The sequence below is a fragment of the Ailuropoda melanoleuca genome, chromosome 1, assembly GCF_002007445.2.
Source record: "Ailuropoda melanoleuca isolate Jingjing chromosome 1, ASM200744v2, whole genome shotgun sequence".
In the NCBI taxonomy this organism is placed as follows: Eukaryota; Metazoa; Chordata; class Mammalia; order Carnivora; family Ursidae; genus Ailuropoda; species Ailuropoda melanoleuca.
In genome coordinates this window covers 65861101-65875923 of record NC_048218.1, presented here as the reverse complement: position 1 = coordinate 65875923, position 14823 = coordinate 65861101, and the positions used below count along the sequence as shown (strand labels likewise).

The following is a 14823-nucleotide window of genomic DNA, read 5'->3' as shown; positions in this document are numbered from 1 at the left end:
GCTTTTTTTTTTTTTTTTTTTTTTTTTGGCTACTGGTGACTGCAAATCTGGCTCCTAAGTCACTTAAAGGCACATACCAAAAGAGGCTAATGCCCTAGACCATTTATTTAAATGTCACTAACAAAAGCGTCCTTAAACATTACATAGAAAGTTATCCTTCAGAGAACAGGGACTGGCTGTCCTCCGTCTCCTCTGAGGATAAAAGCAGAAAAACATCCAGAACCTACAGTTGTCCTACAGTCACCTTTGAAAAGGATCAAATAACGGGTGACCCTTCTTGCTACTCTTTGGACAAAATAATGTCCCAGATCAAACACTGGTCCACAGAAAAGCTGGGTTATAAACGTCCACCATTAGGAGACTGGTTAAATAAAACATGGCACATTCATACAACAGAAAGCAGCACCACTCTCAAAACAAACAAGGCAGAGTTGTATGGACTGACATGGAAGAATGTTCGTGATCATAAAGTGATAAAAGCAAGCTGCAGAATAAGAGGCATAGCACGATTCTTTTTGTGAAATACAGTTAAGAAAGAAAGCTATGTGCATTGTCCACAATAGCCAAATCATGGAAGGAGCCGAGATGCCCTTCAACAGATGACTGGATTAAGAAGCTGTGGTCCATATATACAATGGAATATTACTCAGCTATCAGAAAGAACGAATTCTCAACATTTGCTGCAACATGGACGGCACTGGAGGAGATAATGCTAAGTGAAATAAGTCAAGCAGAGAAAGACAATTATCATATGATTTCTCTCATCTATGGAACATAAGAACTAGGAGGATCGGTAGGGGAAGAAAGGGATAAAGAAAAGGGGGGTAATCAGAAGGGGGAATGAAACATGAGAGACTATGGACTATGAGAAACAAACTGAAGACTTCAGAGGGGAGGGGGTGGGGGAATGGGATAGACTGGTGATGGGTAGTAAGGAGGGCACGTATTGCATGGTGCACTGGGTGTTATACGCAACTAATGAAGCATAACTTTACATCGGAATCTGGGGATGTACTGTATGGTGATTAACATAATATAATAAAATTAAATTAAAAAAAAAGAAAGAAAGCTATGCATTTGTATAAACATGTATTTTTATATGCAACAGGCATATATATCTGTTGAATTTATCTTAACATCAGGGAGGAAGAGGGAGAAAGAGCATTCATTTTTGACCACAGATACTGTACTTCTGTTCTGCATAATTAGTTTTTACAACAATAAGTGTCAAAGCCTTTACCCCTCCAAACAACCAACAGATCCTCTGTCTTCCTACATTATCCCCATATATAGGTTAATTGGCTTATGAATGGTGCATCATACATTTATATTAACTGGGAAAAATGGCTGCATTTAGGAAAAAGTCTACCACACCCCCCCAATTTGTTTTTCACCTTAATTTAATGATCAAAAAACAAACCGTGGATCAAGGGAGAGAGTGCACATAGGAAACAAGACCACAAGGATATATCTCAAATTAACAAACAGGGGTTCTCTCTGGGTGATGGGATTATAGTGGCCTTTCTATCCTTTACACATCATTATATTTTCCAAATACTCTACAGTGAGCCAGCATTACTTTTATGATAGAAAAATAACTTTAGAATAAAAAATCAATGTTCTATGAAAGTATACCAAAAATCAACTCTCCCTAATTAAAATTTTGTTTACCATTTTTAAGTTAATTATCTTTTAGCTTATAGACAATAAACACATATTAAATGAATCAATGAATGAGTGAAATTCCCTTTCTGATTGATCTCCAATTAGCCATTTTTTTTCCTATATCAGTCCCCGCAACTCAACAAGACCAAAATTCTTCAAAAACAGGGACTATTTGCTACCCATCTTTAGGAGCGCTCTTAATATCTAGCATGATACTTGGCACATGGCAGACACTCACTCAATATTGATTAATTAATCCATTTGTGTGTTTGAACTTTCTACCTGGGTTTTTCTGAAAGAAGAATGCATCTTTTGTTTTCCAGTGCCTCTGAAATATATGAATATTGTAAGCAAGCAATAAAAGGGGCCCCCTCTAATTAATCCAGAAGCAACAAGAGTTGTGGGCTATATTTCATAGTCAATATTGATTTCATAAGTTTTTGTTTAAGGTGGAATTGCCTGTCCACAAAAAAATGATTCATTTCCTTAGTATACTGTTTCATTATAAAACCCCAAAATAACCTACACACCAATAAATAGCTCTTTTAAAAAAAAATCAAGCCAACAAATACTAAACAAGCAAATATTATCCACAAGGCAATGATCTGGGTGTTGAGAAGAATACAAACAAGTTCAAAGCAAAGGTATGCACAGCCTACATGGGGAAACCAGACATGACCATTTTCTGGGGTGGGACCTCCAAAAGGCCTAGAGTCATCAATGTTCAGTAATGTCTGGGGAAGAGGCTAGTTTCCAAAAAAGTCTGGTGCACACCACATCTTGTCCAAGTCACTACCCAAGAACTCAAGAGTCCACTGTTGTCACATGCACTCCAGAGTCTCCAGGGCTGAGCAAGATGCAGAAGTCTGCACACCCAGCCCACTCCGAACTCAAATGGACAGACCATTCTTTCATGCAATTCTCACTCATTCTCCAGCGAATGGATCCAGTTCATCTCCTCTCTTCTCAGGCTCTCACAAACCCTCAGTCTGTCAAATAACCTTGGCTCCCATTTGCAGAGAAGATGGAGGTCAGTTTAATAAGAGCTCTAGCATCATCTGACCTATAAATCACCTGGTCTTTCCCCACAGCCACAGAGGAAGAACTACCCTCATTCCAGAGATAACCTCTTAACCGGGAATCTTATGCTTTCCCGATGTTTGGGGAAGCTAATGCCCACCCTAGTACTTCACCCACCCACAAACTACCTTTTATTCTCTACCATTGTCTCCTCCCATGACTTTTTCAACATTCGAAGATTTTTCTATGACCCCCCCCCAAAAAAAAATCACTGGACCTGATCAGCTTTTAAAAGTCTTTATTCAAGTACAATTCATATGCATAAAATTGCACACAGAAGCTTACAGGTCTCTGAAATTTCACAAACAGATCACACCTGTGACCAAGAAACAGAACACTACCCATACTCGCAAAATGTCCCTTCAATGCATAGTATCTTTTTCTCCTTATTTTTACTATCAAGCTTCTGGAGCAGTGGTCTGTCTTCATTTTCACCACCTCCTCATCTGTGTCAGCTGCAGCACCCCTGTCTTGCATGAGTCCCACACCCATCCAGGTGAGGCTTCCTCTCTACTTTCAACGTACAACATGCAATCCTCTTTATGGAGCTTGCTATGCTACACTGAGATCGTTTGTTTATGTGTCAGTCAATCCCACTAGACTGTTAGCCTCCTGTGGGAAAGATTATTTCTCACTTGTTTGTGTATTCCCAGTGCCTAACACTTAGTAGGTGCACAGCTGGTGTTTGACACTTAAATGAATGAGTGCAAGAATGAATGAAGAGATCCACTCACTGAAATCCGATAGTCTGCTAAAATTGATCAGTTCTTCGTCCAGTTCTCCTCAAAAGTCACAATGATATTTAGCTGTCAAAACTCAGTGGTTGGGATCAAAAAGAATGACTAGAATATTATACTGTTCCAATATTTGGTTAAGCATTCTCTTTATATCCAAGTATCTGAGCATGTTATCTGTCAGTGTACTGAGGTACAGAAAAGAGATTTAACATCTTGCACCCACCCTCCAAATTAAAGCTGTGACATTACTCCCAATGGCACTCTGTCCTTCCATGGCCACACACCCAACATGGAGTCCTGCCAATCTTTTTCCCCAACTGCTTCTGGAGCCACTCCTCCCTCTCCTCACAACCTCCTTTCCAGGACAGTAAGAAGTCAGAGACATGAATCCCCCAAGAGACCCCAGACTCCTCCTCCCAGCCCCCTTTTGTCACATCCAATTAACCATCTGCCAGTCTCCCGGGCCTCCTCCTAGGCCCACTGTCCAGCTGCCAATTCAATACTTTTTCCCCACCCCCACCCCCCATAGATGCCCATTGTCCCTCACTGTGGGGTAAGAGTGTAAAAGGCGGGGATTTTAGCTACATTCCCACTCCCTGCCTGCCATGCCCTGGAATAACTGTAATTGCAAGCTTAAAAATTCCATCCTTATCTATCTCTGCACTGTTAGGGAATGGAGGGAGGGAAGGGGGAAAGGAGAGAAGAGAGGAGGGGAGGGGAGAAGGAAGCTATTGAAGCGTCATAATTTCATCATTTGGAAAATAAAAAGATTCATCTAACTAGTAATGTGATTGCAATATATGTGTAATATAGTCATACATATACAATTATATTCTATTATTATAATGTAACCCCATTTCTACTATTTATAATATCCACATAACTATCATAATATATACTATATCTATACACATCCAGCGATTCTGAGAGGTAAGGATGTTTTACCCATTTTACAGATGAAGAAACTGAAGCTTGGAGAGGCTATAACTTACACAAAGGCACACTGCTGGTAAGTTCCTGATCTAAGACTAAGATTCTGAGACTGAGCCACACCTAAGGAAACTCGTACCTCCTCTTAATCTAGGGACTCTAAACCCAGTCCCACATAGCCCACCTTAAGGTAATGCCAGGCCCTGGATTCCTACTTCCCCTCCCCCTGGAGGGCCACGTAAGACCCCTCATTTGATGACAGCTCTTGGATTTGCCCCTAAAATGAGATTCAGAGGAAGTGCTTTGGGGCCAAAAGAATGGGTGTGCTCACTGGCATCTTCCCTCTTGTGTGAGGGGTCCCTCCTTGTGGAGAAGAATGTACAAGAAGCTCTCCCATAAGCCCTACTCTGCTTCCTCTTTCTTCTAGGACTTCTGGGGACATTAAGGAAGCTCTGGAAATTCAAGAGTAGATCCCATCCCCAACAGACATACTGCCTGATGGCCAGGCATGGACCCTTCCTCAGGAAGCTGCCTGACACCTTCTTGTGTGGGTCTACCTCCCTCTCTCCTCTCCTCACTCACCCTCTACTGTAGAGACTTGCCTCTCTGCCTCAGATCCTGTAGGAGATAATTCTGTAGGCCCCACCATAGGCTGAAACAAATCCCACCTCCGCCTGCAAAAGAAAGCCACCAGAACTTCTAAAAGATTTGCTAATTTGGGATCTCCCAGCCGGCTCACCAGCTTCTCTGGCCAAGGGCCTCCTAGGGCCATGCCAACCCAGCTCGTCCATTTCCCAGCTGCCCTCAGCTTCGGCAACCCTCCCCAAGCACACCACCAGCAGTCCCTGGACCAGGGAGGATGCTCTCTCTACTGAGGCTGTTGATCAGGCACATTGCACCCTCAGCCAAGGTCCTTTCCAGCCAGCTACTTTACTAAGTCTGCCTATGCCACCTCCTCCTTGGCCCAAGGCTCACCCCTCTGCTGACCTTGAGATCCACCCCTCCAGGCCTACCCAGGACCTTCCTCCATCCACTGGTTCTCTCTTTCCTAAATATTCATTCTCTTCCTCATGCCTGCCTTCTCCCTCCTTCCTGCCCCTAGGTATTCACATATCTTCCCTACCTAAAAAAAGCCTCCCCTCAACTGCTACCCATCTCCAACTACCTCACTATTTTTAACCTTCCCTTCACAGCCAAACCTTTCCAAAGAGTCATCTATATGCACTCCCACCACTTCCTCCCATCCACTCACTCCCCATTCCCCTTGCAATTTGAATTCCACCTCCCCTACATGATTGAAACTGTTATTTCAAAGGTTACCAATGATCCCCCAGTTTCCAGAACCAAGACTGTGTGCTCAGTCCCCATCTCCCTCAACCTCTCTGCAGCATTTTTCTCCAAGAACTGTTCTCTCTTGGTTCTCTTTCAGCCCTTCGCTTGAGCCTACAGCCCTGTCCTTGGTCCTCTGCCCTTAAGTCTTTATATGCTTTTCATTTATTATCTCATCTATTCTGATAGCTCCAGCCACAACTTCTTACGGATATCTCCCAAGTCTATATTTCCAGCTCTGGCCTCCCTCCAAAGCTCCAGATTCCCTTCCTTACCCGCCTACAGAACCAACACCTCCCATAGCTTATTCACTGACACCTGAAATGCAACATGTCCCAAAGTAAACTCCCAAATCCTCCCTCTCCTCCTGCCTCCCTACAGCTGCTCCTCCTCTTCCTGACTCTGATTTTCATTTAGGGTACCTATATCCTCCCAGTCGCCCAGGCTTTAAGCTTTGGAGTAATCCATGATTACTGCCTCTTTCTTGACACCTCTACATTCAAGTTGCCAAGTCCCATAGACTCTATGTCCAAGAGGTCCCTCACATCCACCCCCTCCTCTCCCCACTGTGGCATCTCAAGTTCAGCCCCCCCTCTAACCTATCACAGTGGTCTCTTAATCCAGTGCTGGCCAGCAGTTCGTCTCCCATTCCAATCGACCCTCCGTAGGGCTGCCAGATTTACCTTCCTGATCATGCCTCCATCCCATCCAGATTTTTAGCAGCTCCCAAAAGGAAACTGCAAATAAAGACCAAACTCCTTGGTACGCCATTCAAAGCCTTTTAAGATCTGGGAGCCCAGTAAATGTTTGATAAATGTCACAATCAATCAACGTGGTCCCCACCCCCTTCTGAGTTTTATCTCCCACTGATCCTCCACCTGCATTCCCTGAGTCACATCAACTGGACCATTTACTGGCCCAAATACACCATGGGTCTTCATACCTCCTTCTAACACCCTTCCAGCCTGGGAACATACTTTCTGTCCTCCCCATCTAAATCCCACCCATCCTCAAGCCTCAGCTCAAGAAGTAACCACTTCCTTGAGAGCACAGTTCATCTGCCACGTTTCACTCTCCCACTTGTTTATCCCTTGCATCCATGTTTTCTAGCTAGTGTCCAGTTCCCTTCTAATAATGCCTTGGGCAGAAAGGGAGGAGACAAAGCTAATTCTCCAACAATTTCTTCTCTACTTCCTTGAATTAATTCTTCTATCCTCCCAGCTGATTCTTTCTGTTCCTTCACTCCTCAGTAGACACGATTTCAAGCAGCTTTATTGATCCAACAGCCCCGTGGCCGTCAATCATTTCCTAGTTATTTTGCTGCCAGTCATTCACACACAAAGGAGTGGCAGGAGGAGTCTGAACTGCATGCAGACAGAGAAGGAACAGGAAAGGACTGATTCACTGCACCCACCTGAGGCTTGGTGGAAGCAAGAACTCCATTCTCACTGGGCTCCTCCAGAAGGCACAAGCCGTGTGCCAGAGTCTGGAGGGGTGGGGGATTGACATTTTTATATTTTTGCAGAGGGGGAGAGAACAGGAGCGTCCTGACCTGTTGTAAGAAGGGTGCCCCATCCAGTCTCTTTGGGAAACCAAGCTGAGAAGGACTGCTTTCTTCCTGGACTGGAAAGGTCCCATAGTGGTCAGATTAAATAAAATCATGCTTGTTGGAAGAGGCACTTACAGTAATAAAATGCTTGATGTAGAAGGAACTATCTACATGTACTTACACAACTTATAAAGACCTTTCACATATAGTATCTTATTTGAGTCTCTCAGCAGCCCTATGTAGGAAAGCGGAGAAGGGGCTATTATCTTCATCCTACACAGATGTTAAAGTCACTTGCCCAAGTCACCCAGAGAAGTAGAGTGGTGCAAAGGGAATTGTTCACCTCCTGCTCTCTTGCCTGACCTTCTCAGCCTCTTTCACAGGCTTTGCCTTCCTTTCCCACCCCTTATATCCCAGTGCTCCCTGAACGGGCATATTTATACCCACTTCCCTTCCTGCTCTATATTCTTTCTTGTAATGATTTTATATACTCCCATAGTACAGTACATGGCTGCAGCAGGCACCCCATAAATATCTGTCAAACAAATGACTGAAGGAAAGAATAAAAGACAGCAGAAGCCCAAACCCTAGCCTTCTGATTCCTGAACTCCATCGTGCACCTCTCCAGCACCCTCTCCCGCCCCATGGCAAAAGTCCCACACGACCTCTTCTGGAGATCCCCCAGCCTCTATATAAGCATGTTCACTTAATAATTTAAAAAGCAGGAGCAACAAGGGCAGCTAGCTTGAATGTCTTACGCTACCACTGCATGGCAGAACGTTTTTCGTATTTAATGCTCCCAACCTGAGAAATAAGCATTCTTAGTCCGCTTTTGCAAAAGACTGAAAATGAGAGAGATTAAACAATTTACCCCAGATTCTACCCCTGGTTAGTGCTAGCCCCATCTGATCCAAAGCCTATGACATTCTGGCTATACCAGGGTTTCTCAACCTCAGCACTACTAACATTTGGGGGCTGGGAAATTCTTTATTGTCCTGTGCATTATAAGATGCTTAGCAGAACACTAGACCTCTCTCTACCCACTAGATGCCAAGTTGTGACAATCAAAAAACTGTCTCCAGATATTGCCAAATGTTCCCTAGGGGACAAAATTGCTCCCAGTTGAGAACCACCAGACTACACCATACTGCCTACCTCCAGAAGCAGAAAGAAATCTGTCAAGTAAAAGTGTTAATTCTCCAACATCTTAGAAGGACCCCCTTGTTCATTTGTTCTAGTGTTTTACTGATATTCATAGTCAGGGAGATTTCTATCACCTTCTCACCTTTATCATTTTCTATAGCTTCAGTTTATTCTAACACCTCTTCCGCTCCCCAAAAGATTATCAAATACAATAGGACGGAAGGGGCCAATAATCAAGCTATTGATGATTGGTGGCACAGGATGATGCTTGGATGTCACTGATATGCTCTAAAATATATTAATGTAGAAATAGCCTGTACAAATACAATAGCCGAAATATTAACAACATTCCATCTCTAAGACAACAAAGTCCTCTCAGTACTCCCCAAGAAGTTCCTGGAAAATGATGTGACCTAAAGACCAACTCATGATGGGTGAAAGTGAAGGAGAATCAAAAAGGAACAATAAACATTGAATTAAGCATCATTCTGGAGTATCAAGAATGTGTCAAAAAGAGATGCTCTCCTTTGCTGCGATAGAAACCATCCGCATTCAGCGCCTGGCATTGCACAGATGGAGTGGTGATATTTACTCAAAGAATTGCACACACAATAGATATTATTCCAAAATAACAACTTCTTGATGACCTTGATGACATGATGATGTCCAATTCCTCTGTCCAGGTGGGATAAGGTTATCATCTGAGAGGAAAGTCTGAAGAATCACATAGTGAATACCAATATACCACCACCTAGAGTCAACAACTGCTTATATTTTACCATGTTTGCTTTACCTATATTAGGAGGAGGTGATTTGGTTTTGTGTTGTTTTTTTTAAATTGATGAATCACAAGCTTTTTAAAAGATCTTTTTCCTTACCTGCAAAGAACAAGTAACTTCAGTGGGGGAGACAAGCCTTATGTGTATGAGAGGACTAAAAACAATACAATACCACGGATGAAGTGAGAAAGTGAATACAAACAAGTGAGTGTTTTAGGAATTCAGAGGATACAGTTGGTCCTGTGAGCTGTGAAGTCTCCCAGAAGAAGGGGGGCTCAAATCTTTGAAGAAAGAGTTGGATTTGGAGAGTAGGGGTGCAGGGGTAGATGATGCCCTTGGGAAGTGAGAAGAGCAGCCTGGCTGGAGGTGAGCTATGAAGTATGGTCTTGACCCCGAAGACACTAGGGAGTCACTGCAGGTTCATAAACCTGGCAGCAATGTGATAAAAAGTAGTGCCATCTGCCTGCAGGTGCCAACCTGGAGTGAGGTGAGAGAGCACATTCCATGGGACAAGAAAGGAGGCTATGGGCAGCATAATAGGTCCTGGACTACAACCGAGGCTGTAGATGAACAAGGGCGATGATGAAAGATAATTCAACAGGATTTATTAGAGGAGACAAAACCCTCATAGACAATACCAAGGTTTTGGGGCGCCTGGGTGGCGCAGTCGTTAAGCGTCTGCCTTCGGCTCAGGGCATGATCCCAGCGTTCTGGGATCGAGCCTCTCACATCAGGCTCCTCCGCTAGGAGCCTGCTTCTTCCTCTCCCACCCCCTGCTTGTGCTCCCTCTTCGCTGGCTGTCTCTGTCAAATAAATAAATAAAATCTTTAAAAAAAAAATACCAAGGTTTTAATTATCATGACTGAGAGAGGAGAGATGCCACTTACAGAATTAAGGAACGCAAGAGAAAGAGCTAGTGTGGGGAGTTAGAAAGACATACAGAGTTGAGTTTGAGGCTAGCTGTAGTCCAAGTGGCAGCAAAGACTCCAGCTGAAACTGTCTGAACACATAGGACCAAAGCCCAACAGAAAGGTAGAGGTAGAAGATATTTCCACATCAATCTCTTTTCACTTATCCTCCTAACTTCTTTTTTCCTTTCAGTCTCAAAAAAAAGTCTTCTCCTCTGCTCACCAAAACTAAGCTCTTGTATTTGTTAGGGAACCTATTTTTGTCTCACCTCTCCAGGTATCTAATGCAACAATTAATCTAGCATCTTTGGTGTTCCTGTCCATAAGCTTTCTCCCTTCCAACTACAAACCTCTATTGACCCCCTGGCAAAAAAATGAAAAACTCCTTTCCTTGATACTAACCTTTCTTCTGACTGGCACCCAACCTCTTTTTCCTTTCACTGATAAACTGTGCAGGTAATGGGTTCCCACCCACCACCCCAAATCCCTACTCTGATAAACTGTGCAGGTAATGGGTTCCCACCCACCACCCCAAATCCCTACTCTTCTAATACTGTGCTCCCAAGAGCTCGCTATGGCCTCGTGTTCATCACATCCAATGACACTTATTCAGCGCTCTCCTTGCTCAACCTGTCTGCAGCCTGTCTTCACATCAGAACCCACGTGGACGCCCCAGGGTCTCCAGGATCAATTCTCCTTTGTTGCCATGTTACAAATAAGGGTTTTCCCCCCAAATTCTAACTTTAGCCCTTCCCTTCTTCCCTCCACTCCCTTGGTCTGACAGCCAAAGCTTCCGCTGCATCCAGCCTTGACCTAGAAGGCTTCCAAGTCCACATCACCAGCCCAAATCTCCTGCTTGAGTCCCATTTTTTCCACAAAAAAGCTCCACCTGGCTGTGCATCAGTCATCCCTAGTTCACCATTTCCAAAGCCAACATCATTATCTGCCCTGCAAACGGGTTCCTGTCCTCAATCAGACCATGTCAGTTGGCACACTGTTAGACTGTTAGTCGTCTACAGTCTCAACCCAGTTACTTCCACTTCTTCCATTACTTCCTCAGGGGCTTACTTTTCTTCTCCCTCTGATAGCTAGTTTGTCAATAAACCTCCACATCTCTGCTTTTGGAAATGTCTCTCAGAGCTGTCCCTCACTCCCCATCCTTTTTGCCACCAACCCAGACCAAGCTTGTTCCCACTCAGCTCTGAATCACTGTCCTATCTCTCTGGATTCTTTCTCTCTTGTCTCCACCTCATCAATCATATTACCCCCGGATTAACCTTTCCAAATACCACTTTGTTCAGGAGGTACCTTGCTCAAGAACCTAAAATAATTCCCTAATGACTCTGAATCAAACCCAAATCCTCTCTTGGGCTTCCCAGACTCTCCTTATCTGGTCCTGCCTCACTTACCTATCCCTATGCCCTATTACTCCCTAACCTACACCTTCTATTTGGTGCCCAGGAACTTCAATGTCAATGCCCCCAATTCCTCTGTGCCTTTTGCCCATGCTGTTCCTCCCACTCTCCAGTCCCCTTCAAGGACTACCCTTGATTCTACCTCATCTATAGTTCTGTCAACTTTTTATCTTATAAAACCATAATGTTTACCAATTAATTAATCTCCAAGTGAGCAATAATTGTCAAACTCCTTTTAAAAGTTCTTCGAAGTCAAAGACCACTTTGACTATTTCTTTTGTATTCCACAGCACCCTGGACAGCAGAAGGCTTCGAGTAGGAACTGAAAAATCCTTGTTGGTTTCCTAGTCCAACTGGTTTCTATTTCCAGTTCCTATATTTTGCCTCCTCCACATCATAAAAATGATCAGTAAAACTATTGTGATGGAATCCACCAATCTTGTAAGAATAGTGGCCTGGGGTGCGTGTGTGTGTGTGTGTGTGTGTGTGTGTGTGCAGGGACTTGAGATTTAGGGAATCTAGCTTAATCAGTTGGTCAAGAGAACTGAAATACCAAAATAATCAGAAGAAGACAAGTAAGGGATCAAAATGCCAGAATTATTCAAAATAGGCCTTAGTAGAAGCACAGTAGGCCAGGGATCTGGCAAAGCAATTGCCAGTCTGGTGCTTAATGCATGTAAAATTTTCCACCAGGAAGTAGGGGATAACTTTAGTGCTAGGGACTTTGAAAATGTGTTTGAAGTTTTCTTGGTTGTTCAACTGAATAAATGTATAATATGTCTGGCCTACCAGGTACAGATGGAGAATCAGAAGGGAGAAGGTTACAAAATATAGCCTTATTCCAGGCTTAAGAATCCTCAGCAAAAGCCCAGGCTAGACACTAGAGGAAGTGAGGTCAGGAAGAAGAGCACAGATGACCCCAGTTGGGGAATGGAAGGGAGCAGTCCTAGACCCACTGGCAGTATATATTCCCACTTGCAACTTGTTACATGTCATCAGTCATTTCCAGCCTTATTCATTGAGAATTTAACCTTTCTCTGATTCTAACTGCACATCAGACCTACCCCCCAACACACACACACACACAAAGGCTGCCCAAGGAGGAAGGAGAATATCCCCAACAGAAGTCCCACAGGAGACAGACCCCAGTCTGCTATTTATTCTGTGATTTGAGCCAGGGCTAGACAATATAAGTCACACATTGTGTTTTGAAAGGCCCTGGGAAAAGTAACACATTGGACCATTATAGGCCATTAACACCATTAACACTGTGTGAAATTATCAAGCCTCCAGAAACTGAACTCAGCTCCAAGGGCCTGGGACAGAGAATGGACAGGAAATAGTATTTAGATGGGAAGAAAGGGGAAGGAGGAGTGGTTGCCAAAAGATGAAAGTGGGGTCCAGAAAGGGAAGGTGGGAAGGCTCACACTCCAAGAGGTTTTTTTTGGGTTTGTTTTTTTGTTTTGTTTTGTTTTGTTTTCCGTAGAGCTAAGAAAAGACAGACTTTGGCCAGAGAAGGGAGGCAAGGGGGGCAGGGAATGTCAGGGGAGACCCCCTGACTTAGGCCAGGGAACCTTTCCCCTAGATGCCAGGTTATAAACTTAGGTCAGGAGCCTCTTTAGAATCCATGCTTTGGGTCCTGGGCAGTGTGTGTGAGTGTGTGAGTGCAAGAGATAAAGACTGATGGGGGCGAGAGGGGATAAGAATGCATATATAGAATGCAGGTCTGGGGAAAAGGAAGGAGGGAGAGAAGGAAGGCTGAGCCCTGGGAAGCAGGAGAGGGTAACAGGGGCTTCCTCTGCTTCTTCCAGGCCCTAGCATCAGCTCCTGTGTTCCAGTTCTTTCCTCTTCAGACCAACCAGAAAAATGAACATATGGACCAATGAAGTCTTGATTTCTAAAGCCACAAGTCTCCCCAACAAAACACCCCACCCTCTTCCCTAGAGATGACCTCTAGAGCAAGGCAATGAGATTAGGAAACAGATGGATGTGCAGAGAGCCTTCAGAGCTAACCTGATCCTTGACCCCACCAGTTCATGTCCTCTAATCCAACTTATGGAAAGAGAGGGCAGATGTGCAGCGTTCCCATAACTTATCAGACTCCTTGGGACAAAGATTCCAGACAAAATGGTTCCAAACATGGGAGATGGGGAACTGGTGGAAGCCACAGGTAAACGGGAGATAGGGAATCCCTGGCCGTCAGAGAAACAGGGCCACAGGTGGTGGGAGATGAGGGTGGTCGGTGTCTGTTCTGGGGAAGGGGTTGTGGGGCCAGGGAACAAGAAGAGCTATAGACCTGGGGGGGTGGGAGGGGGCAGGGGCCGCGAACAGCTGTAAAGACAGATCTGGGAGCTCTATATTCCACAGGCAAGCAAAGATTCAGTGGGTGTGTATGAGGAGGACGCTAACTCACACTTCCAGGAATGAGTGATTCTTAAGAAAAGCTCATCCGTTCCCAGAACTGGAGAAGAGGAGGACACGGAGGAGGTCCGAGTCGCCCACTGCCCTCCCAGCCCCGTCTGCCTCTCAAGTCGGAGACGCCGGCTCCCCACACGCACAAGGCATGACCGTCCTTGGTCCGCCCGGCTCCTGTCAGTCAGCAGCGTGCGCGACTCCCGTTCCCCGCTGCTCCACTCGACGCGTCAGGGCCCCGGGCCCCCGGCCGGAGAAGGGGTGCCAGCCCAGGGCGGCCGGAGGCTGGCTGACAAGCGCTGGGGGAGGGAGGAAGCCGAGGGAGGGGCCGGGGACGCCGGTAGCAGAGCCGCGCGCTGCAAAGTGATCCAAGATCGCCCCATCCCCGCGCCCCGGGAGAAGGCGGCCAAGGCGACCGCCTCCCGCCTCCCCAACACCGACTCCCGCAAGTGGGGTGAACGCCGAGGGGTGCCTGGCTCCCAGCCCCCACCCCTCCCCAAAACGCAAGCAGCATTGCCATAACAACAAGAATCTCGGCAACTCCAGCCCGACGACGAGGACTGACCCCCGACACGCACACCCCAGCAACAGCCCTCCTTCCCCAAACTTGTCCGACACGCCGCGTCCCAGGCAGCAGCCCTCCCCCGGGCCCCCAGCGCCCTTCCCAGCTTACCTGTCCGGAAAAAGGCGTCCACGTCCGAGTCCGCTGCTCCTCCTTCCTCCGCTGACCCCTCCGGGGGGTTCATGACTGGGGGAGGCGTCTGCGGGCAGCCGGGGCCGGCCGAGCCCGGAGCCGAGGGCTGCGGGGCGCCCGCTGGGCGGAGGGCGCGGGGCGCAGCGGCCGGGGGCCGCAGACCAGGCGGACTCGCGGCTTCG

The 14823-nt window shown here is 45.8% G+C and overlaps 1 protein-coding gene across 14 annotated transcripts in view; it reads right to left on the bottom strand.

Moving 5' to 3' along the window:
- KALRN (kalirin RhoGEF kinase) overlaps positions 1-14817 on the bottom strand; it is a 641300-nt gene extending 626483 nt beyond the window's left edge. For all 14 annotated transcript variants that reach the window (XM_034659631.1, XM_034659642.1, XM_034659663.1 and 11 more), the window contains exon 1: positions 14621-14817. In XM_034659631.1, the coding sequence (XP_034515522.1) occupies positions 14621-14693 (73 nt within the window). In that variant the 5' untranslated portion in view covers positions 14694-14817. The remainder of the gene's footprint in view (positions 1-14620) is intronic.
- Positions 14818-14823: the final 6 nt, after the last annotated feature.